Source organism: Notamacropus eugenii, chromosome 2, assembly GCF_028372415.1.
Source record: "Notamacropus eugenii isolate mMacEug1 chromosome 2, mMacEug1.pri_v2, whole genome shotgun sequence".
NCBI classification, from domain to species: Eukaryota; Metazoa; Chordata; class Mammalia; order Diprotodontia; family Macropodidae; genus Notamacropus; species Notamacropus eugenii.
In genome coordinates, this window is record NC_092873.1 from 361,916,460 (window position 1) to 361,942,160 (window position 25,701).

Consider the following 25,701-nt stretch of genomic DNA (forward strand, 5'->3'; position numbering starts at 1 on the left):
ACGTACTTCCCATCTCCTGGGCTATATCCTAGATAATGGTCTTATTTTCACCACCCAGTAACTCACTTACCTACAAATAATGTCAGTCTTCACTATTCATGAAACTTTAGGGACATTTCCTATAAGGGGAAGGGAGGCTTTGGACCCTCTCACGAGTAAATAATTTTCTTAAGCAGTAGTTGCCTGCACATAACAAGTGTTTTGGCTGTTGGTTTTTTGTTTTTTTCCTTTTAAACACTGTCTTTATCCCTGCTGGGGATCTACCCTGGTAATGTGAAAAAGGTTGCTGTACCTAGAACAACTTCATTATATTGTCTGTACCTTGAAGCACAAAATACCAGTTGTTTCAGGGGCCCCAGTTGCCTCTAACCACAAGGGGCAGGAATTGGGATGGCTTTAGCTCATTTTGTAAGAGACTCCAGATGGTGCCATGCACTGGTAAGTTAGATTCAAGCTACTTTCTACTCTTCCCTGATGCCATTAGTTACGCTTACTGTAGAATTATAATTAGTGCTAGGGATCTCTTACTATAACACGTTGCAGTTTACAAAGCCCTTTCACATAACAGTCCATCATTTGATTCTCATAACTATCCCATGAGCCAAACAGGGAAGGAACGATCACTTCCAAACTGAGCACCTGGGAGTTAAAATGACTCACTCAAGGTCATATGGTTTTCAAATAATAGCAAGTATTTTATTTTATTTTTATAATAGCAAGTATTTTAAAGTTTGAAAAGTTGTTTGTTTGCTTTTTGTTTTTTGTTTTTTTTTTTTACAAATGTTACCTCTTTCTTAAGAGATAGGTATGAATATTGTTCCCATTTTACAGATGAGGAAACTGAGGCAGAGAGGAGTTAAGTGATTTGCTGAAGATCACATGACTAGAAAGTATCTCAGGTAAGATTTGAACTCAGATCGTCTTGACTTTTAAGTACTATGTGCTGTCCACTGTGCCACCTAGCTGTAAATGGCAAAACCAAAACTAGAAACAATATTTTTTGGACATTCTATCTAATACCCTTTCTTAAAAAAACCAAAATTAATCTGTGTGTATGTGTATAGGTATATACATAGATATATTACTAATGATTAATTATAAAAGAGGCAGTGAGGCAGGTCTCTAGAGCAGACCAGTAGACTTCGTTGGGAAGGGGTTAATCGGAGACACTTCACCTAACTGAGTCATACCTGAACTTAGTATCTCCCTCAGAGCCTTAGTATAGTGCTCTACAAACAGCTGATACTTAATAAGTGCATGTCAAGTGAATGACTAAATGAATGAAAATGAAAGAATTTTGGTTTTTTGAGTCACCATGCTATAGTCCATATCATAAATCTTAATAGTCCTCCTCCCTCCCATTCCACCATCCCCAATGTGCATGAAGGCAGCACTCCTCATGGATATCTAATATAGATGGAGTTAAAACATAATGAAGGGCCCTTGAGTCTTTCATCTTTAACAGTCACACCACTTAATATTAATTATAACAGTGCTTAGGAAAAGGAAGAACTATCCAGATAACATTGACTTGGTGGTTGGCAATCTGTTAGATTATGTATTGGAGCTTTCTATGTAATTTCATGGTTTTTTACATTCTCCAAGCTACAAATTCACAATTATTTGAAGACATTTTATTTAATTTTCATGCTTTTTTAATCAAAAAAGTTAAAATATAATAATCTTTTATGAGAGGTTATAAAATACGCTATTTACACAAGAGGCAGAAAAATTCCCCTCAGCTGACTATGCTTTATGTATAGTTAGAGAGGACTGCATAGGAATACTGATGAGGAAAGAATGGAGTGATTATCTGAACAGCTTGATCTTGCTACCTAAGTGGTATCTATCTACACTATGCCCTGTAGGTGAGGCTTTTGCATTGAAGCAGGTGAGGGAGGAAGGAAGAGAAGGAGCTCTTCCATGAGCTCTACAGATGGACCCTGAAAGCATTTACCTCCTCTAACCACCAAGCCTTACTATTTTCAAGGATAGGAACAAAGATGGTGGGGGCTATCCAGCTACAAGAAAGTCAAATCAACGAGCCTTTATTAAGTCCCTACTATGTGCTAGACTCTCTGCTAAGTGCTGACAATAAATGTAGCAGGAGCTATAAGATAAAGATAGCCTTTCATGGTCTTAAAAACATACAGATACCAATGAAAGCTGAATGTAACAAAGTAAGGAAGTTGTGGGATTCAGTGTCCTGTGAAGAAACTTGATTTGGAGTCAAATGACCTGAATGCAAATTCATGGGCAAATCAATTAACCTTTCTGGGCCTCAGTTTCCTCTTCTGTAAAATGCAACAGTTGGACCAGAGGGTTTCTAAGGTCCTTTTTTTCTTCTAAATCTACCCTATGGTGTTGTCATTGAACCTTGCAATTTGATGATAATGTGTCTTTAGTAATTCCCCCTAACTCCCTTAATATACTATTTTCTATCTCATAGCTCAGTAGTCTTAGTGTTGGCTATTTACTCTGGATTGTCCACTAATACTCTTGGTTCTTTTTCACTTTAGGACCTTCCACCTGTAGCCTTTGACACATTCTCTGTGAGATGAGTTGATTTGATAAATTCTGTGGGAAGCTATGACCTGGCGTACCAGTTGTATGAGAAGAAGGCATCTTCTTGTCCCTTTTAACTTGGTTAGATTTGGAAGCTTAGAGGTCATCTAGTGTAACTCCTCTCTACCAAAAGATGTGGAAACTGAGGCCCAATTGACCTGCCCAAGGTAAGATCTGAACTCAGGGTCTCTGACTCCAAGTTCAGTTCTCTTTCCATTGTACCATGCTGCCTTTGATGGTTTGATTTGTGAATCTTTACTGTTACAGTCAGAGGAAAGGGAAGGAAATAAGCATTTATGAGGAGCCTACTATATGTCGGGCACTCTGCTAACCACTTGAAAAATATTACCTTATTTGATTCTCACAACAAAACTGGGAGATAGGTGCTATTATTATCTGTACTTTACAGTTGAAGAAACTGAGGCAAGCAGAGATAAGTGACTTGTCCAAGGTCACACAACTAGTAAGTGTCTGAGGTCAGATTGGAACTCTAGGTTTTCTTTACTCTAGGCCCGACACTCTATCCACTGTGCCCCCATCTGACTCTAGAAAGGACCTTAGAGAATTAATATTCAGTGTTCATTTCACTATACCACAAATTCCTGTTAGCTTAAAAATGCTTCCACAAATATAATGATAGTAATGGACAAAACAAAAGCTGACATCTATAAACACTTTCAGGTTTTCAACATACTTTATAGGTATCATCTCATTTGATCATCACAATAACCCTGTTAAATATTATTATCATATGAGAAGTAACAAGGTACAGTGAAAAGAATCCTAGATTTGGAGTCAAAATCCAGATCTGTCACTACTTGGGTGCTCTTTCTCCTACTAGAAGCTAGATACATTTGTCCCTCCATCCTCTCTCTCTTCAGGTCTGTGCTAATTTGCAGAGCTTTCTCAACCCTCCCAGCTTTCCAGGTTGTTGTTAGATCAAGTACAAAAAGAAACCATTCTCCTCCCTTCCTCTGGGACCATGAGATGAAGCATCAGGACGCTTCTGCTCTTTGTCTTCAGAGTACCTGGAGAGGAATGCATCTAGGTAGATCGCTATGGCTAAGAGAGGTCATGTAGACATGAAAAGAAACCTCCTCTATATATGAAGCACTTGAGCTAAGTTTCAGGGATATACATAAGAATCTTCTGAAAGGATCTCTCACCCTGTGAAAGAGACCCAGTCCCATTGCCAGCACTTGAAGATGGCTGGGCTCTGTCCATGATACTTCTCAAATCTATTTGTGGCATTTGTACATTAATCTGCAGGACCCAGAAAGCTAGCCAGGCGATGTCATTGAGCTTATCAGACAACACATAGTCCCCCAGCTCATTACCACTCCCCAGAAAAATGATTACCATCATCATTATCATAATTATCATACCAGATGGACATGGGCGAAAACAATGCCCTGGTGATTTATTCTTTATAAGCTGCCCCTTGGCAAACTGTGGTTCAGCTTAGTGACTTCTGATGGATTCAAAAGCTCTCTTAGCTGCAAGGGACCTTAGGAAACTTTTTGACCCAGGTTTCTGCCTTCAGAGAGAAGAACTCAAACATTCAGGATGGTTGTCATATTGGACCTGAAGCTGGACTTACTTTTATACGTTATTCTTGTGATGGTGTCTCTGTTTAGCATTCGATTAAGAAATGGATTTGATGAATCAGAAACCTAGGAATAGAGAAAGAAAACAATTAATAACTGAACCTTGATTGTTACAAGATAAGCATTTCCAATGAGAACATTTATTTAGGGAGAGAACAAGGGAAGAAGGATGTTTTAGGTCAGAGATGAACCCCCAATGCATCTGGAATTCATGGGGAAATGAGGGAAGCAGATCTCTTCCAAGTTACAAATAAGAAAGGTAATAGAACCCTGTCATAACAGATTTATTGTTACCAGGAATGAGCATTCATTTAGTTGTCCACTAGAACAACTAAAAGCCTGATTTAATTTTTGTCCCTGAATTCAGCAAATTCAGTTTGATCATTTATTAAACATCTGTTACATGCAAGGCTTTCAAGGATGTCAGGCTGCCCGCTGATGCAAAAGCACCTCTCTTTAGCATTCATTTTCTCCCAGTGAGACTATATGACTGTGGATCATAGAATATCTGCGACTCAGAAAAGTCCCAATTGCAGGTGTCCCAAAGGCAGTGGGAATGATGCACCTATCTTTTCCGTCGATTCATATTATATATTCCCTTCTGTGTGCTCCTTGTTTCAAATTGGCCTACTAGCTCTTCCCTGGAGTCACTGTTCCACTTCCTACTTTTGTGCCTGCTGTCCAGGCTCTTCCCACGTGTGGGAAGCACTCCTTCCCTTCACTCCAGTGGAGGGAATCCCCTCAAAGGCATGGAAATGCAGCTTCCTTCAAAACATAGCTCAGCAGTCATTTTCTGTATTTGATCTTTCTTGATCCCCCCAATTGCTATTTCTCTCTATCTCTTAATTTGTACTTTACGTGTTTTATGAATCTTTTATCTCTTTGACGTAAGGTGTCATTTTTATAATTTTGATCTTTATATCCCAAATTCCTATTACAGTGCCTTGCAGGTAGGATCATAGATACAGAACTGGAAGTGACCTCAGAGGCCATCTAATCCACACCCCTTATTCTACAGATGAAGAACTTGAGGCCTGGTGAGACTCAAGTGACTTGTTTAAAGTCACCTAAGTAGTAAATTCCAGCCTATTGCTAATAATGACTCACATGTAAAAAAAAGTGAAATATAAATCACCTACAAGATAAGTGAACCTAAAAAAGGTTGTGGAATGGTTGTAAAATAAAAGTGGGTGATAGCAGATATAGATATGTAAGAGAGCTGCCCTGGTATCCACAAAAAAATACCCAAAGAGCCAAAGGGAAGCTTCTAGTATGTTGGGCCTATCTTCTATTTAAGGAGAGGATTTATGGAAAGATGTAAGAATTGTGCAGGTATGAAGGGCTTACAGTAAATACTTAAGGATGAAGCTACAGACCCACTGAACTATAAGGAAGTCACTGTGGAGGAGATACTAAAATGGGGAGATACGAAGATGGCATTATGCATGGTTCCTGCCTTCAAGGAGTGTCTACTTCTAACCTCGGCCTGGGTCACTTTCCCTGACAACAGTACCATTAAGGGCAAAATAGACAGCTTTAGTTTTTAGAGGACATAGGGATATTGCATTTTGAGTTTCCCGATACCTCGTTTCATGTACACAGGTTCTGTGATATTCTTTTCTTTTTTTTGGTGAACAAAGCAAGGCTGTTGTGTCCGTTGCTAGGTCTGAGATACTTAAATAAGAACACTGACATTTCTGGAATGTCAGGAACTCAGCCACCAAACCAGCGATCACGTTGGGGATATATAGAAAATAAAAACAAATAGTCCCAACTCTCAAGAAGTTCACATTTTAGTGGGAGACACAAGATATAAATAGCTAGGTACATAGTTAGATGAGCAGATGAGAGTAATCTGAAATGGGAGGCATAGGCAGCTAGGGTGATGGGTAAAGGTCTCTCACAGAAGGTCGGATCTGAGTCTTGAAGGAAACCAAGGAAACTAAGTAGAGGAATATTGCAAGACAACTAGGAAAGTAGGAAGGGGTTAGGTTATGAAGAGCTTTAAATGCCAAACAGAGACTCCTGGACAGGCACTTTTGAGCATGGTTCTCCTGACATGTAATCATCTCTCCTTACTACACTGGCCTCCCTCTTCTGATTTACTATGTTTCTAGTTGAAAGTTGTGACCCATCTATCTCAAAAATAGATCTATCTTAAGGGTTAGGGATGTCACAATATATATCCAATAGGTAATTTTGGGTTTGGAAATTGCATTGATTACTTATAATCCTTCTGTTTCTCTTTGCTATACAGTTTTTGTTTTGTTTTGTTTTTGCTTTTACTGACAGCATGGTATAATGAATGGATGCTGGACACGGTATCAGGAAGAATTGTGTTAAAGAGACTGTCTCATACCCTTATTAGTTGTGTGAACCTGTGTGTTGAAACTTCCCTATCTCAGTTTCCTCATTTATGAAATGAAATGAAATCAGACACAATGACCTCCAAGGTCCCTTCTAGGTCTAACTGATGATCCTATGACAAAAAGACAGTTTTAAGATGTTTGGCAAAGGTAGATTTCTGTCCACCAGAGAAATGCATACAACCAGCTCTGGTTCTTTTCAGAGACATGTGAGCATAGAACAAAGTGTCATCTTCCTTGTAAGTTGCCCTTCAGCTATTTGAAAGGCATTTCATAGATTACTTTCTGAACCAGGGGTTCTTAATCCATGGTTTGTAAATTTGCTTTAAAAATATTTTCATAATTGTGTTTCAATATAACTGATATCTTGTAATCTGTGTATGTAATTTTATATGTTTAAAAGAACATTATTCTTAGAAGGGATCTATTGGATTCACCAGACTGCCAAAGGGATCTATGATTTAAAACACACACGCACACACACACACACACACACACACACACACACACACACACACACACACAGGTTAAGAATTCCTGCTCTACCCCAGTGCGTCCCCAAGAAAGAGAAACAAAAGTATTATAAATGACTGGTGATAAATAAGCTATGGTCCCACACAGACACTTTGGGCTATTATATTCTGAATATCTAGTCACCATTACACTGCTGGGCTGAGACCTTTATACACTGATTAAGGACAAATGAATAAATTTCAAAAGTGTATAGAGAGAACTTGCAGATTTTAGTGTGTTGGTGCCATGCATCAGTGGGAGGTTAAAATATGTACTAGGTATAAGTGGACTTAAGTGGAGAGTTAATGGTGTGTGGAAGAGTTCCAATTAGAGCCAAATTTCAATTCCCTTTAGCCACTGAATTGGGTGGTGTGGGGTGAGAAGATAGGGAGGGTGAAGCAGAGGTTAGTGGGATATACATAAATGAAGTCCACAGATAAATGCATCCCTCATTTTACACCAACATTTCCAACTTTTTCTACCATCCAACTTTTGACTAGAGTTACAAGTCATGAACAGTTAACTTTGTAGGCTGAATTTTTCCCCTAATCTTGCAAGACTTTCATCCCAGTGCTCTTAGACATCATCCTGGGAAGCAATTCCTGTGAATATGCATCCGAACAATTACTCCCACAGGTGTATTGGCCACAGTTACTGTACACCTAGGAAGGAAAGTTCTTGCCATCAAAGACCATGGCACTGTGAAGTGATTCAACAGTAGAAACCAATATGATTTTTCTCCATGGAAATGACAATAAAGAAGAAGTATTGCCATCTGTTTCACTTCTGTACCCTAAGGATCATGGGGTCATTCCATCTAACTTGTAGTGGAAACCTTCCATATCTGTTGTTTTCCCCCTCAGAATGTGAGCTCCTCTTCTTGATTTTCATCCCTAGGATTTAGTGCAATGCTTTGCATAGTAAGTGCTTAATAGATTGTTTTTTCATTCATTCATCTGGCTTATATAGAAGTTGAGTAAAGTTCATGACAAATGTTGCTTTTCAATGTATACCTGTGTTTTTCCCCCCTTAGAAAGATATCTCACTTTAAGGATACAATCTGTATTTAACTTTTACTATTACTCAGACAAAGGAAATCTGTTCCAGCAGAATCTCAACAGGTCTTTGTCCTGAGAACATCTATTAGCACTCTTTTTCCTTTCTGATTACTCTTTCTTAGTCCTGCCTTGGGATAATGGACCCTATGCTTCATTAATATTGTACAATTTTTGATAAAAAACTTTCTAAATCTGTTATCTATTTTATAATTTCAAGAGTGTATATAATTACTGGTAGCCCATAGGTGTTAGTAATAATGCAATAGTTGATAGCAATAACAAAAATACTTATTATTTGGTCTCTATTTACTTTTTTTAAAAATGAGATCTATGACTTCATCAGCTTAGGAAACCTCAGTATGAGAGCTCTCTCCAACAGATGAGAGATTGGCATTTTATAGTGTTAGAGAACCACCTAGGGCACAGGCAGGTCAAGTGATCTACCAGGTTTACACAGTCTGTGTCAGAGACAGAATGTGAACCTAGGTCTTCTGGAAGTTAGGGCCAGCCCTCGAACCATGCTGTCTCTGAAGGCTGCTTATAACTACATTAAAATAGTAACTATTACTCTTCCTCTCTTTGAATAATTTACAGCCTAGAAAAGTGGTGTCTTAACAAGTGGGAACTAAACAGGTTTGACAATGACAAGAAGGGGTCATCAGTATGCTCTGGGTCTGATGCATGCAAAAAACTCAGGGGTAGCCCTGGAAAAACAAGATAGGTGGTGAGCTCCATTCTGGCCAGTTAGAGACAAGAGCCATTACACTTAATCCACTGACTCCAGGAAACAATTTCTCAGTTCCAATCAACATAGAAGTTGCTACAGGGACCACTGCAGTGACCTGGGGGTGGAATGGAAGAGATGGGTCTGCAGGGGAGGGGAAGTGTGTTCCTTCAAATGTATTTCCTCTTTGTTTGTTAAATACAGCAGCAATTTGACAGGCAAGAAATGCTGTATTCTAAGCTGATCAATCGCTGTAAGCCAGTGAGTATCCGTATTACTGATGGGACTTTCACTAACTAGGGTTTCAAATCAGGGAGGCTGAAGCTACAAGCTGTGCCAGGAAACCTCAAATGGAGAGACCAGCAGGGACAGCTCCTATTGATATGCCTAGTCTCTCCTTGTCTTTCCAGTTGTACAGGGAGCATAAGTGGATGTCTGAAATTTTGGCTTTCAGAGAGGCTGCTAAAACAAATGACAGCTGCCCTCTTTGTAAAGGATATTGTTACCAGACTAGAATGTTCTCAGAATAGGGAAGAGCTCCCTGATTAAGTTCATGAAATGGCTTTTCCTGGCTTAGTTAGGGGCTAAACTGGTATTATAAGAATTTGCCTGTATTTGTGGCTAGCATTTGGGAATATTTAAATCTGATTTTCTTTCTCCTTGATCTGCTGTTTTCAAAGGATCAGAGGATCACGGGTCTAGAGAAGGAAAAGTCACAGAGGAAGTAGCTGGAATGAAAACCCAAGGCCTCTGACTTCAACTTTCATGCTCTTCTCACAATAAACCATGCTGCCTGGAAAATATCACTAGGAAGATCAAATCCATTATACTAGAGGCTGTCTAGTCCAGTTTGATTATTTTACGAATGGGGAAACTGAGTTCCAGGGAGGTTGTAACAACCTAGGTTACATAGGTAGTGTCACGGGGAGGATTTGAGGATATGGCTGTCCTCTCACTCCATAGCCAGTGCTTTTCCCACTATGTTATGAAGCAAGAGAGGAACCAAAAACTCCGTACAACTCCCACTTAGGATGGGAGATGATGCTGGAAATTTAAGAGGTAGCCCCAGCTGTATTATCTGTCAGGAAGTAGAGTTTCCTTCTGAATTTAACTTTGGAAAGTGACAATATATCTGTCTTGAGTTCTCAGGACCATAGCTTCATTATTTCAGAATTGAAAGTGACCCTAAAGGTTATCCAGTTCACCCCCCTAATTTTATAGATAGAGAAAACAGAGAAGTTAAAGTGTCTTGCCCAGTGTTGCTGAGTCATAACATGGGAGAGCTGGGGTTTGAATTCACGTGCTCTCACTCTAAATCTAACACTCTTTCCATTGCCCCACATTGACCCCAATGCCTCTTTTTCTATTTGTATAAAGTGTCGATTTAGAAAGGTACATGCTAATAATGAATTGGTGTGTTTGTGGCAGAGTACCTTAGAGTTTTCAGAGGGCTCTTTCCATCAATTCAGAGTTCTACTAAGGTTTGAGAACAAGCTAGAGACCCAAGTTGAATGGAATGGGGTCTAGAGAATCCATCATAAATCTTTCTTTTAAAGGATGGCCTACAAATGTCATGTTAACTGACCACCTTCTAAATAATTTTCTAAATATTTATAAGTTCTGCATGGTCTTTCAGTAAATAAATCTAATGTTGGTTTCTAGGAATGTGGCTCCTTGAAAAGATGAGAACATTGGATGGTAGCTTCTCTTTTGATTAGCTTTTCAACTGAACTCAGATTTCCAGTCTGTGCATTTCCTCTAATACCTTGGAACAAGAAAGCCCAATCTCCCAGCAGAGCAGTAACTAGTGATTTAGGTACACTGAATGAGCTTTGCAAAATGCTCCCCAGGGCAAGGAGGTCTAAGTTGTATCTCAAATGAACTTTTAAAGGAAATTAATGCTAGAGGGGGAGAGATTCCTAGACAGAAGGTCATGTTGAGGGAGAGACCCTGGGACACTCACTGCCCCATAGGGAGGAGATAGAGAATCTGGGTCACTGACTCTTAGAGAAGAAATAAAGGCCTTGAGACATTTTGAGGCTGCTACTGGAGAGGCTGCTACTAGAGTGAGAAAGAGTGAGACAGGGTGTAGGGTAGGGTGAGGCTGGGTACCAATTCACTCTGCTTTGGGTGGATCTGAGGGAGAGAGAATCATCTGGCAGATTCCCATTTAAATTAATTCCTACCGTTAGCTAAGCTCTGTTGTTTCTATACTAATGAAGGAGAATGTGTTGCAATGACTCTAATTACCTTGTCCTAGTTATGGTTTGTATTGAAATGATTACTAACTTTGAGGGATGATGACATATTTGCTTACTGTTAGAAACTCTGCCCTTCAAATCTCACATTCCAGATCTATGTGCGGCATAAAGTTATTTTAAAAATAAAAATAAATTCAAATTTGTTGGTGGGGATGGGGAATGAAGGGAAGCAGAGAGATTATCCTAGTGAGTTCTTAGATGCTTTGTATTCAACAAATTCAGGCAAGGGGTAGGGTCAACAATCTGGTATTCCTGGTGATTACCATTCAGGTAGCGTTGAGTGAAAAAAAGCCATGAAAAAATAGAAGGAAAAGCATGTGTTGAAGTCAGAGAGTTTGGGTTTGAATTCCAGATATGCTACTTATTTCTTATGTGACATTTCGCTCTCTAGGCCTCAGTTTCCTTATTTAAAAAGTAAAGAGGTTGAGTTAACTAATCTCTTAGCCCCTTTCAGTACTAAAACCTATGCTTTGAGAATAAGAACAGTATGTAACTTCGCGGTAACTCTGGATATTATATCTCTCCTCCTCCTCTGTCTTCTTCTCCTCTTCCTCCTCCTCTTCTGTCTTCTTCTTCTTCTCCTCCTCCATCTTCTTCTTTTCTGTCTTCTCCTCCTCCTCCTGTCTCCTTCTTCTTCTCTTTCTTTCTTCCTTTGTCTCTGTATTTCTCTTTCTCTCCTTTTCTGTCTCTCCCTCTCTTCTCTTTCTCTTACCCATCTCTCTCTCTCTCTCTCTCTCTCTCTCTCTCTCTCTCTCTCTCTCTCTTTCTCTCTCTCTCTCTCTCTTCTTTTTGGTAAGGAAGTAAAGAACTCCCAGGATTTTCCTCCTTGGTGAGTTGAAGGCTTCCTCCATAGCATGAGCCTTCTGTATGGCAACGAAGAGCAGTGAGACCCACTGAGAGATGCCTTACCTCTCATTTCCTTAGACCTTAGTCTACAGAATCATAGACTTCATAGATTTAGGGCTGGAAGGAACCTTAAAGACTATGTAGTCCAACCCCTCATTTTTAAGATGAGGAAACTGTGGCCAAGGGAGGTGAAGGTCATGACCAAGGTCATGGAAGATAATAAATTTCAGAGGGAGAAATTGAACCCTTGACCTTTCCCTGCCATGGCTCAGCTGTGGATTACTCCTATCATCTACTGCCTTAGCTCCTACACCCAATGGCGCTGAATAGAGCTGAAGAAAATTAAAAAAAAAACATGTTGACCAAAGATTTCCTTTATAGAGACCTTATAACGTTCTTGGTTAACACCATTTTCCATTAGTAGCTCTGGTTGGTTTGGACTCCAGGAACAACATGCCATTAGTGCTAGATACCCTCTGATTATCCCCCGACCTCTGGCTTTTCAGATTCCTATTGTGTGTTGTCTTCCTCCATTAGAGGGCACTCTCTCTCTCTCTGTCTCTGTCTCTGTCTCTCTCTCAGCATAGTGCTTAGGTATTTACTAAATGTTTATTGAATTGAATCATTCAGCTGAAATTGCTCTCTTTGAAATTATCAGTGATGCCTCAATTTCTGAATTCAATGATATTTTCTCAGTCCTCATCCTTCTTGACCTCCCTGAAGCCTTTGATACTATCCATCATTTTCTTTTGGATATTTTCTTCTCTTTGGTTCCTTCTTAGTCTCATGCTGGATTTTCATCTAGATCATGCTTGTTAACCTTGGATGTCCCCCAAGGCTGTGTCCTGAACCTTCTTCTCTTCTCCCTCTCTAAGAATGCACTTGGTAATACAATTGGTTCCCACAGCTTCTACCTCATCTTCATAATCTCTACACAGATAATTTGCAGATTTTTTTGTCCAATCCTTACCTCTTTCCTGACCTTTCTCACATCTCCAACTACCTGTTGGATATCTCAAGCTAGATGCACCCAATCCACCCTAAACTTATCTGAAACTGAATTCATTATCTTTCCCTGCAAACCCTCCCATCTTCCTAACTTCCCTGTTATTGTGGACAGAACCATCATCCTCTCAGGTACTTAGGAGCATAAAGTAGGTATCATATTTTTTTTAAAAAAATTATGTATTTTCAGTTTTCAACATTCACTTCCAAAAAATTTTGAATTTCAAACTTTCTCCCCATCTTCCCCCTGCTCCCATCCCAGGACAATGTGCACTCTGATTACCCTTTCCTTCAATCTGCCCTCCCTTCTATCACTGCCCCCCCCCCCCCCCATTCCCTTCCCTTCTGTTTTCCTGTATGGCAAGATAGATTTCTATACCCCCCAACTGCCTATATATCTTATTTCCTAGTTGCATGTAAAAACAATTTTTAACATTCATTTTTAAAGCTTTGAGTTTCACATTCTCTCCCTTCCCCCTTCCCATGCACCCTCATTGAGTAGGCAAGCAATTTGATATAGGTTATACATGTGTAGTCATGCAAAACACTTCAATAACAGTCAAGTTGTGAGAGACTAACAGTATTTCCCTCTATCCTGTCCTGCCCTCCATTTATTCTCTTCTCTTCTTTGACTAGTCCCTCTACCAAAAGGTTCACTTCTGATTACCCCTTCCTTCAATCTGTCCTCCCTTCTATTATCCCTGCCCCCCATCTCCTTCACCCCTGCTTTTCTGTAAGGTAAGATAAACTTCCATACCCAGTTGAGTGTGTATGTTATTCCCTCCTAAAGTCAAATCTGATGAAAGGAAGGCTCACTTATTCCCTCTCACCTTCTCCTTCTTTTCCTCCATTGTAAAAGCTTTTTCTTACCTCTTTTATGTCAGATGATTTACATTCTCCTTCTCCCTTTCTCCTAGTATATTCCTTTTAACATTTAATTTTCTTTTAGATATTATCCCTTTGTATTCAGCTCAACCTATGCCCTCTGTCTGTTTTTGCCTCTCTCTCTCTCTGTGTCTCTCTGACTCTCTCTCTTACATATATACATATACATACATATATGTATCTATATACACATATACATATTCCTTCTAACTATCCTAATACCGAGAAAGGTCTCATGAGTTACAAATATCATCTTTCCATGTAGGAATATACACAGTTCAACTTATGATTTCTCTTTTCTGTTTGCCATTTCATGTTTCTCTTGATTCTTGTATTTGAAAGTCAAATTTTCTATTCAGCTCTCGTCTTTCCAACAAGTATGCTTGGAAGTCTTCTATTCCATTGAAATTCCATTTTTCCCCTGAAGTATTATATTCAGTTTTGCTGGGGAGGTGATCCTTGGTTTTAATTCTGTCTCCTTTGACCTTTGGAATATCATATTCCAAGCCCTCCAATCCCTTAGGGTAGCAGCTGCTAAATCTTGTTTTATCCTGATTGTGCTTCCACAGTACTTGAATTGTTTCTTTCTGTGCTTGTAATATTTTCTTCTTGACCTGAGAACTTTGGAATTTGGCTACAATATTCCTAGGAATTTTCCCTTTGAGATCTCCTTCAGGGGGGGCGGAGCCAAGATGGCGGAGTGAAAGCAACGACTCACCTAAGCTCCTGGAAAAACTCCTCTGGATATCTCTGGGGGGAGAGTCTGACCAGACTTTGGAGGTGTAAAATCCAGTGGGTGACAGACTTTGACGGATTCGGAGCCCAGGCTGGACCGGAGGGTCCACGGGAGGGATCTGTTCCGCGGGGGTAAGACCCCGGCGCACAGCGCAGCGCGGTCAGCGCGGCAGGGCGGAGGGGACCAGAGGAGCCCGAGAGTGGCGGGCGAGACCAGCGGAGCAGGAGATAAGGCAGGCCGAGCCGGTGAGAGCCGCTGAGTGCCAGACATCAGCGCAGCAGCCCTTGAAATCTTCAGCCTGAAGACGGACTTCGGTGGGTCACTACTTGAACTTCCAGGAACTGGGATGGCAGAGTGATCAGTAAGTGCTCTCTCCTCCCCCCTGATGACCGTGAGGGAACCATAAAATTCTTCCCCAGATTAATCCTGGATCAGCGGGAACAGCAGAAGGGGGCGGGTGGTCTCATAACACCAGAGACTGGAAAAGTGGCAAAGGGGGATTCTTCCTATGGTGGCGGAGACGGCTGGAGGGACAGACGACCCAGGGCAGAGAAAATTCGCACTGAGACCCAGGCAAGCCTCAGAGCCGGGAGACGAGCCCCAGGAGGGGCGGGAACATGCGTTAGCTTCTAGGCGTGCCCCAGCCCTCCAGGGGAAAAGGGAAGACAATAGGGAAGCTGGGATCACCATCCCCTGACCTTGCCTTTGCCTCAAGTCAGCTGAGGAGATATCCTGAGACCAGACCACCCCTCCCACACACCTAACAAGCTAACCTCAGGGTTGATCGGGGAAACAAAAAACAAAAGCCTGCTTTTAGCCTAGACACACATCAGCTCAACTTAAAGATCTGTACCTTCTGACTGAAAGAACCAAAAGCTGCAACACTCAGCCAACATCATGAATCGGAAAAAGCAGACGAAAAGTGAAAAAACCATAGAATCTTTCTATGGGGATAAGGACCAAAACACAAACACCAAAGAGGTTAGAGCTGAGACTGTACTTCCATCTGAAACCTCAGATGGGACTATGAATTTCTCGCAAGCACAACTAGATTACCTGGAACGTCTGAAGAAGTATATAAAAGAAAAACTGGCCAATGATTTTAAAACTATAAAAAAAGAATTCACTGATGAGAACATCATCCTGAAAAAGAAAATTGAAGAAATGGAAAAGGAAGTTCAAAAATTAACTGGAGAGAATAATTCCCTAAAAGGAAGAGCTAATCAAATGGAAAAGCAAACCCAAAACCTAATTGGGAAAATTGATCAGATGGAAAAGGAAACCCAAAACCTAACTGGGAAAATTGGTCGTATGGAAAAAGAAGTACAAAAATTAAATGGAGAAAATAGCTCCTTAAAGGGAAAAATTGGTCAGATGGAAAAGGAGATGGAAAAGCTAACTGAAGAAAACACTACGATGAAGATTAGAATTGGGCAAGTAGAAATCTCCTTCAGGAGGTGATTGATGAATTCTTTCTATTTCTATTTTACCCTCTGGTTTTAGAATATCAGGGCAGTTTTTCTTGATAATTTCTTGAAAGATGATATCCAGGTTCTTTTTTTGATCATGGCTTTCAGGTAGTCCAATAATTTTTAAATGATCTCTCCTGGATCCATTTTCTAGGTCAGTTGTTTTTTCAACTTTGTCTTCTATTTTATTTTTTCATTTTTTTGTCTCCTATTTTCAATGTCTTCTATTTTTTCACTTTTGGTTTTGTTTTATAATTTCTTGATTTCTCATAAGTCATTATCTTCCATTTGCTCTATTCTAATTTTTAAGGAATTATTTTCTTCAGTGAGCTTTTGTGCCTCTTTTTCTATTTGGCCCATTCTGCTTTTTAAGGCATTCTTCTCCTCATTGGCTTTTTTGGATTTCTTTTGCCATTTGGGTAAATCTAATTTTAACGCTTAATTTATTTTCTTTAGTATATTTTTTTGGGTTTACTTTCGCAAGCTGTTGACTTGTTTTTCATGAGTGCATCACTCTCATTTCTCTTCTCAATTTTCACTCTACTTCTCTTACTTGATTTTCAAAATCCTTTTTGAGTTCTTCCATGACCTGAGACCAATTCACATTTTTCTTGGAGGCTTTGGATGCATGAACTTTGACCTTTTTGTCTTCTTTTAGTTGTGTCACCAATGACATAAGAAAATACCTCTTCACCAAGAAAGTAAGAATCCATAGTCTGTTTCTTTTTCCTCTTTGCTCATTTTCCAAGCCAATTGATTGACTTTTAAGTTATTTGTTAAGTGGAGGGCTCTAGAAGCAACCTCTGTTTCAGTAGTAGCTGCAGTCACCCTGAGGCTGGGTCCAGGTCTAGGTTCAGAGCAAGGGCTGGGGCAGGACCATGCTCCCTTCTCAGCCAGGTGAGAGACCCTTTCCACTGAACTTTGAAGGTGTATTTGGCATTTGTAGGTTGAGAAGTCTGGAAACAACAGCAGCCACCAGCAATTCAGTCCCCTACAATCTGTTCCAGCTCCACCTGCACCTGCACCTGCACCATACCAAACTGCCCTCTGCTTCCAACCTGGTACAATAGACCTTTCCTGTTGACCTTCCACATTGTCTTGGGCTGGAAAACTGCTTCAGTCAACACTCTGTGACTTCTGCTGTTCCAGAATTTGTTCAGTCATTTTACAGGTTTTTTTGGGAGGAGACCTCTAGCAGGTCTCTACTTCTACTCTGTCATCTTGACTCTGCCCCCAAAACAAGTAGGTATCATCATTAACTCCTCACTCCCTCTCATTGCCCCCCCCACTATATCTAATCAGTTGCCAAGTCCTCTTATTTCTATCATCAAGATATTTGTTGTATATATTCTCTTCTGTCCTCTGGCACTGCTATTATCTTGGTTCAAGTCCTCATCCCTCATGCCTGGACTACTGTGATACTGATCTCTTCCATTCTAGTCTGTCCTCCAGATAGCTGTCTAAATGGAAGTTCTAAAAAGCAATTCTAATCATGTCAACTGCCTACTAAAAAACAAAAAATAAAAACCTCCAGTGGCTCCCTATTGCCTCCAAGATCTAATATAAAATCCTCTGAGTTTTAAAGCCTTTCTTAACCTGCCCTGTAGTTTTTCCTGTATTTTGACATCTCACCTTGCCCCTCATCACCCTTTTCTCTTTGTTCCAGTGACACTGGCCTTGCTGTTCCTCAAAGAAAATATTGAATCTCCTGACTCCAGGCATTTTCACTGACTGTCCCCAGGTCTGGAATGCTCTCCCTCATCATCTCTACCTCCTGGGTTCCTTGGCTTCCTTAAAGTCCCAATTAAAATTCCACCACCTACAGGAAGCCTTTCTTGATCCTCCTTAATGCCAAGACCATCTATCTGTGAATTATCTAATTTATCCTGGATATAACTGATTTGCTCATCATTGTTTGCGCATTGTAACTCTCATTAGAATGTGAGCTCCTTGGGGGCAGGGACTGCTTTTCTTTTTCTGTTTCTTTTACTGTATCTTCAGTGTTTAGTGGCATAATATGTGCTTAAAATAATTCTTATGGACTCACTGACAGATCTCTGACTCCAGAGCTTGGAATTCTTCCATTGTATCATGCTAATTCTTCCTTTTATTTTCAGAAACCATGTAACCATAGTCAGCCCTGGAAATTTAAGATTTTATGAAATGGAGTCCCCCAAATATCTTTGGGAAAGGCTCCATTTCATGAAGGCATCATGAATTCTGATAGAAGTAAAAAAAAACAAAACAGGTACAGCCAGGTTCTGATGAGTGTAGATGATGAATTCCTTGAAGTAGTCACCTGTATTTGAATTTGCAACATTTGCATTTGTAATTATTTAAAATATGGTAATTGGTTCTAGCCCAATGAAAACATGAATGCAGATTCAAATAATGCAGCCATTTCATGGGATTTATTATTTGCACTAATAGAGACCTGGATGTCTTCTATCGCTTAGCTTGGTTGGTAGAAGGTCAGCTTCTTGAGGTCAGGGACTGCTTTATTTTTGTCTTTATATCTCCAATAGCTAACACAATATCTGGCATATAGTAGGGGCTTAATAAAGGTTTGCTGAAGTGCAGTGGTTATGATTCATTTGAATATTTCTACAATCCAACTGGTACAAGTGGTTATTATGGAAATTCACAATTCTTTTAGGGTTTGGGGAGAAGGTGGATGATGGAGTGAATAGCATGCAGAATACTCACTTTCATAAATATAGAAACTACCACCAATCCATTTGGACTTTTTGCAGCCTCTGTGACGTTTGTATATAACTCATGGTTATAGTGGATTAGTTGAACCTGGCAGGAAAGATGAAAAAACAAACAAACAGCAGCATTAAAAAGGGCATCATACATCACATTCATGGGGATCAGCAGCAATGCATGTTATAGATGATTAAAAACAAAGTCTTTTTCAAATGAGGGGATTTCACAGGAATTAAGGGTTCCATTTTTAAAAATTTTTACAAAGGTTTTCTGGTAACATGCATGATTTTAATAACCTCAGTGACCATCTGGCTCTGCCTGGCCCCAACCCAGGATGTCTCCTCTAAGCTGTTGGTAAGTGAATTTCCTGGGGGCTGGTAGCTCTCTGAGCTATAACAGCAGCTGGCACTGGTATCACAAAATGCTTTTCACAGTAATAGGGACAAACCAGGAGTTGTGAGCTAGGGAGGCAGCCTGGTGAGCTGCTGAGAATACAAAGGGAGAAGGACGGAAAGAAGGAAGGGAGACAGGAAAGGGAGGGAGAGAGAGAGAGAGAGAGAGAGAGAGAGAGAGAGAGAGAGAGAGAGAGAGAGAGAGAGAGAGAGAAGAGAGAGAGAGAGAGGAGAAGGAGAAGGAGAAGAAGAAGAAGAAGAAGAAGAAGAAGAAGAAGAAGAAGAAGAAGAAGAAGAAAAAGGAGGAGGAAGAGGAGGAGGGGGAGGGGGACAGGGAGAGGGAGAGGGAGAGGGAGACAGAGAGACAGAGAGTGACAGAGAGAGAGAGAGACAGAGAAGAAGGAGGAAGGGAGAGAAAAAGTGGAAGGAAATGGAGAGACAGAGACAATCAAAGGAAGAAAAGCATGAGAAACAGAGACAGATACAAACGAAAGAGAAAGAATAAGAGAATGAAAGAGAGAGAGAACCAGAGAGAAAGAAAACAAATAGATAAAAGCAAAAATGAGAAAAAAAGAGCTCAGGCTTATGATGCTTTAACCAGAAGGGGATAATTGCATTTTTTTAAATCAGCTCTACACCCTGAGTTTAAACTTTTGTTTGATCCATCAAACACTCTGTCAATTACTGAACCTATGCTCATTGCCAAGGGGAAGAGAAACTGTATTGATCTTTGTCCAAAGTATTTTAGGAATTAAAAAAATTAAAAATTAAAAGCCAGTTAGACAATGAAACAGGATAAACATTCTCCAAATAAATTGCTTTTGAGATTCAGATATATGATATCAGTGGTGTGGGGAATTCCCAGAGAGAAAACTCTCTTTATCAGTTCAGATTGCCTCTTGTTCTGCAGCTTGTAGGTTTAGAGAATTGCATAGGATCATATATTTAAAGCTGGAAGAGACCTCAGAGGCCACCAAATCTAACGCCCTTTATTTTATAGATAAGATCTTAAGTAATTTGCTCAGGATCAAACAGCTAGTAAGTGTGTGAGACAGGATTTGAACTCAGGTCTTTTTGACTCTGAGGACATCCATTACAACATGATGTTTTTATTACTCTGACTGTGCCATTTGATCAGTAGTTCATTGATTATCATGTTTTTTGAATAATTCTTTTGTAATAATTCAACTCGATTGACTATTTTTTGATATCTTAAGTAATCATTTGCTGAATGGATAGCACTCTGAGCAAAGGAGCGCCCTGGGTATGGTGGAGTTCTTAGGGATGAGTCAGGGGGGGATATCTAAGAGTCCTCTCTGTGATCAAAATAATCCTATTTATTTTTGCACTTTTCATGAGTTTTGCCAATGGAGCCAGATGGTAGTAAGGTGATTGTTGTGTCACTGAAAGAGAAATTCCACTTGGGGAATGAAGCCTGCTCTCTGGTGGGAACAGTGACTCCTCAGGGGGTTTATCATACTCATCCTTTTCCAACAGGCAACCTGGGGCCTGCCTTCCTCCCCTGGTATATTTCCATGGGTAAAGAAGCAGCTCCCTTGTAAGTTATGCAGCGTGAAAGGAGACTAGAGGCCCTGGGGAGTGCTGTGATTCTCCCCTCCAGTGCCTAGACAATTTCTAAACGAGAGGTAAAATGTATACCTAATGATGTGCACAGATGATCTGCAACGGCCCTCCCAGCACACTTGAGCAAATGGAAATGTATTAAGGAGCAACTTGGAAGCTGCAACATAGTCTGAGAATTGGACTGTAAAGAGAAGGTAGTTCAAGGGATTTCATGGGCCCAAAGCGACACTTCTCACTGACATTCCAGCCAGAGTCAGAGAAGATCTACAGGGCCCTGGATCACTTCCTCCAAGGTGTATGGATGTACCCTGAATTCAACAAGATCTGAAATTTTGAAACCATTCTTTAAATTCAGATAAAGTGATCTGGTGAATTCAGAAGAGGGGGATATCCGTCAAAAACCTGACCTTCTACTTCAATTCCCAGTTTTCAACTTAAGGAAATAATTCAATCTCTCTGATTTTCATTGTCTCTAGCTGTAAAACTGGGATCATAGATACAGAGATGAAAGGAGGGAACCAAGTCTAACTCACTCATTTTATAAATGAGACAGTTGAGGGCCAGAGATGGGGAGTGACTTGCTCAACCTCACCCTGGGAATATGTGGTGCATCTGGAATTCAAGTCCTCTGACTGCAAATCTATCATTCTTTCTATTGTGCCATGCATTTTCGTCTCATAGGAAAATGAGAGTGTCTTCTCTGAGAATTCCTTCACCTACTCTTTTTGTATCTTACACAGATTTAGACTGTCATGAATATCATATGTTTATAATGAAGTAATCCTACTGTGTTCTGTAACTGAAAAACCCTATGAAACATGTGAGTGTATGCACAGTGCAACCACAGATCTGTGGGTTTTTTTTTATTATAGAGAACTTCTAGTGTGGAAACTCCCTCTATTGATGCATCCCAGGCACTTGTCTACCACTTATAGTTCTAGGGTATTTCTTCAGACATTGAAAGATTAAGTGAATTTCCTATAGTTAGATAGCCAGTATCTGAAATCCAGATCCTCCTGACTTCAAGGCCAACTCTTCATCCATTATACCATGTTGCCTCTCTATAAAAAATAGCAACTATTGCCAGTAACATTACTTATAGTGAAGAGTCCCATAGACTTTTGAAATGCTAATATATCTTTAAAACTTTTGATCCTCATTCTTAGATTCTTAAAGATGTTGGTTGATGGACTGTATGTTATACTTAACCTCTCCATGGAATCACTCAGAAATCTGAACCAAGGTTCAAATAAAGCTAGACACTTCTATTAGATAAAATACAATCTCATAGAGGAACTGGGGGAATCAGGAAAAGGTCTTTTGTAGAAGTTCTTTAAGCTGAGTCTAAAAGAAACCTGGGATTCTAAGAGCTAGAGTTGAGGATGGGGAGTATTTTGTAAATTGAGGGGAGAGAATAGCCTAAGTAAAAACACAAAGAGATAGATGAGTATTATATAGGAGGAACTTTTGTTGTTGTCACTCAGTTGTTCTCAGTTGTGTCCAACCCTTTATGATCCTATTTGGGGTTTTCTTGGCAAAGATACTAGAAGGGTTTGCCATTTACTTCTCCAATTCATTTTATAGATGAGGAAACTTTGGCAAACAGTATTGTTAAGTGACTTGCTCAGGTTCACACAGCCAGTAAGTATATGAGGTCAGATTTGAACTCAGTTAGATGAATCTTCCTGACTCCAGGCCTGACACTCTAGCCCCTCTAGCCTTTGCACTACCTAGCTGACCCTGGAAGGAACAAAAGGCATTTAATGAGTAGATTAGACACTAAGAAATGAGGTTTTTGGAAATGGCAACTCATGAACCCAAGAAAATTACAAAATCACCCTTAATCTTGTAAGACTCTCTTCTACTTTTGTAGTGATGGTAATAGAACTGCAGAAAAGGCAACAGAGGGTACTAAAATTACCTAGTTTTTTAGATTGTCTTTAACCATTAATTCTATGATGCCTATGAATCAAACATTTAAAGTTTTGTCTTCCACTGTGCTAGTTAAATAGGAAAAATACCATGGCTACAAATGTAAAATTACCAGGGAAAGGGGATACCAAGGAGAAGCCCTAAGGCCAAAAGGTAAGCACAAAGGAGCCCCATGAGTCAGGATTGCCTGAGAAGGCAGGGAGGCTGAGACCTTTCTCATGCCCTCTCAGGGCCTGCTATGACCATTTGCCACAGAGTTCCTGCAGTCTCAAGGAAAAATTTCTCTAGTGAAGAGAGGAGATAAAGATGCACCAGGGAAAACCACAAAGTCTTTCAAGGCACAGTGGGATAACTCCACACACACATACAAAAAGAACCATGGCCTGCTTATTTTCCCATCGATATATTTCTCCTATCACCATTGGCTTGGCAACGTCAGAATTCTAGCAGCTGCTCCTTGCATAACATACACTCCTACTTCCTCATTCATCACACTTGGGCAAAAAAAAAGAAGTTGCAGATGTTTCCACCCAGATCAGAAATGGATGTAGGTTTGGAAAGCTGGGTCACAGGGGAACTACTTCTTGACATGGCAAATCCTTTTCATTAGGAGTGCCAATCTGCAAGTGCCCTACAGACATTTACTATATGGTTACATTTCTTGACATTTACTGTAGGATTTCTAAAGAAAATTCCGTAATTCAAATCCTATTTCAGAATTTGTGATAATTCATTCAATGGAATATAAAGCTTCCTGAAGGCAGGGTCTTCATCCCTGTCACACAGTAGATACTTAATAAGTGTTTGTTGAACTGAATTAATTAATTAATGGGGGCAAAGTTTCTAAAAATATGGCACAAAAGTAAAAAAAAGTGAATGTTGATATGGTGAGCCTATGGAAAATAGGGAGTGACATTCCCACAACCACCAAAAACTATAATCTTTCACTAGAGATTGCTGAAAATATACGTTTCTGCATAAAATTCTTTATAACAAAACATGAATTCTGATAAAATCCACATTTTCATAATACAGTGACCATGAAATAACCCATAGAATGCAGTGCAAAAAACAAAATTGGTAACATGCAAAACATTTTTTCTCACTAGTAATTCCCTAGAACTCTGTGGCCTTTTGTGCTAACATCTCAATTAAACGATATTGATTTCAGACAAAATTCACTTTTCATAGTATGTGAAATCTACAGGACCATAAATCCTGTATACCGAATACAATTCTTAAAACTAAAACCTTTTTTTTTTTTTTTTTTTTTAGCATGAATCTTACCTTCCACTGTGTCAGATGGTGGTGTGAGGACTGTATACTACACTGCTGGAAACCTCTCTGACTACCATCAGAAAACCAAGGGAGAGCCTGCTGGGAATTTAGTCACTGCTGTTAGAAGACGCTGATATTGGCGAGGCCTAGACATCGCCTCTGACACGCTGTCCTTCACGGCTAATGAATGGCATTGGAGATTGTGAAGGATGCACTGGCTTGAAATGAGGTATCCTAGTAGGATACCATCTACTCCACAAATTTGTGCATCTGTCTCTCAATTTTTTTCTTTATTGCACATGGCCGTGAATGGAGTGAAAACAATGTTACTAATAAAATCACTCAAATGCTTAAAGTCAGGAAAGTTAAACATGTGAGGACTGAATGTATTTTGTTACTTCATCTTGAGCATATGAACTTGAAAGCAATAAAATTACCTGAAATCCCTCCAGAGTGAATTCTAGGTTCATGGAGATCTTTAAATAGAGAGAAGGTGACCACTTTGGAGGGGGGTATTGTGGAGAAATTTCTACTGAGGCATGAATTGCACTCAATGATCCCAGAAGTTCCTTGCAACTGTGACATTTTCTGATTTTTATTATCTCACTGTTCTCTAATTCAGACATGCCTCCTCTCAAAATGATTAGGCTTTGCTGGGTTTGGCCAATGCAATCTCTTTATTTTTATTTTAGAGAAAAAACAAGAGCATCCCATGTCTTATTCTGAATTCCAGGCCAAGGGTGATGATGGTGGGGGAGAAGGAATAGTTCAGTATTCCTCATAACAGGGGAAACAAATAGCGAAGACACAAAGTGCTTTGCACCTACTAGATACTTAATAGAGTTGGTAAATGTTTGTTGATCCATGGCAATCTCTGTATGTGACATGGAATTGGGGCAGAGGAGGGCAAATGAGGATGAGCTTCTGATGATGAGCTAATTATTATGATCCTCTGAAGGGGACTGACAAATGCCAGACATAGAGAAAGGAAAAGAGGCACAAAGTTCAAATTGGGATCCAAAGGAACTTGAAAAACAGGGTGGGTTACTTTAGGAGTTAGGATTTTTCAGGAATGCCAGAATCCAAAGGGCTGAGATGGACATGAAAAGTCCTAGGGCCGGGATAGAGATTTTAAACTAAGGAGGTTGGCCAAGGCACAGAAAGCATGCTACCAGGATTACTGGCAAATGTTTGATACAATGCAAATCTTTAAATCTTTGGGCTGTTGTGTAAGTGGCATGCATTTTGTGTCTCTCTTCTGTTTCTCCCCTGCTCTAACTTGTTATAAAAGTCATGGTTACATTTGCTATGTCACCCTACCCCTCTTCTGCTCTTTTTCCCTCCCAAACACATACAGTGTTATGAAGCTTGGACACATAGGCATAGGGGCCAACTCTCCTTGCTTAACCCCAGATCTCATTATCTGGGTAGTGGCCATGAGCCCAACACAAGGAAAACCAGCAGTAACTTGATTTCTCCATAACAAATTATTTGTGGAAGTCTTTGATGATTGGCAAGGATTAAGCCAACAAGCCAGGTTGAAAGAAAAGCTTCCAAAGAGACAGTAAAGCCTCTCCACAATAACTCAGATACATAGGAGAACCAACATATTGAGTTGTATTCCATTTCTCAGAGCTTTCATAATTGATCAACAAGCAGTTATTAAGTGCCCACTATGTGCCAGCTACTCTAGTTAGCCTCATTACCTGAGGACATTCTGATGCAGCAAGGTTGTAGAAGTCACAATATGGTATGAGGAACACTGTACCTA

General features: G+C 40.0%; 1 protein-coding gene and 1 long non-coding RNA gene across 2 annotated transcripts in view; one reads left to right on the forward strand and one right to left on the reverse strand.

Moving 5' to 3' along the window:
• Nucleotides 1-24,376, forward strand: part of LOC140528675 (uncharacterized) — a 72,983-nt gene extending 48,607 nt beyond the window's left edge. Inside the window, exons 2-4 of the long non-coding RNA XR_011975259.1 lie at nucleotides 832-899; nucleotides 2,520-2,732; nucleotides 23,928-24,376. This is a non-coding gene — a long non-coding RNA (uncharacterized lncRNA). The remainder of the gene's footprint in view (nucleotides 1-831; nucleotides 900-2,519; nucleotides 2,733-23,927) is intronic.
• CA10 (carbonic anhydrase 10) overlaps nucleotides 1-25,701 on the reverse strand; it is a 718,916-nt gene that overhangs the window by 40,945 nt on the left and 652,270 nt on the right. The window contains exons 5-6 of the mRNA XM_072646737.1: nucleotides 18,742-18,837; nucleotides 4,166-4,238 (exon numbers count right to left, since the gene is read on the reverse strand). Coding sequence (XP_072502838.1) covers nucleotides 4,166-4,238; nucleotides 18,742-18,837 — 169 coding nt within the window. The remainder of the gene's footprint in view (nucleotides 1-4,165; nucleotides 4,239-18,741; nucleotides 18,838-25,701) is intronic.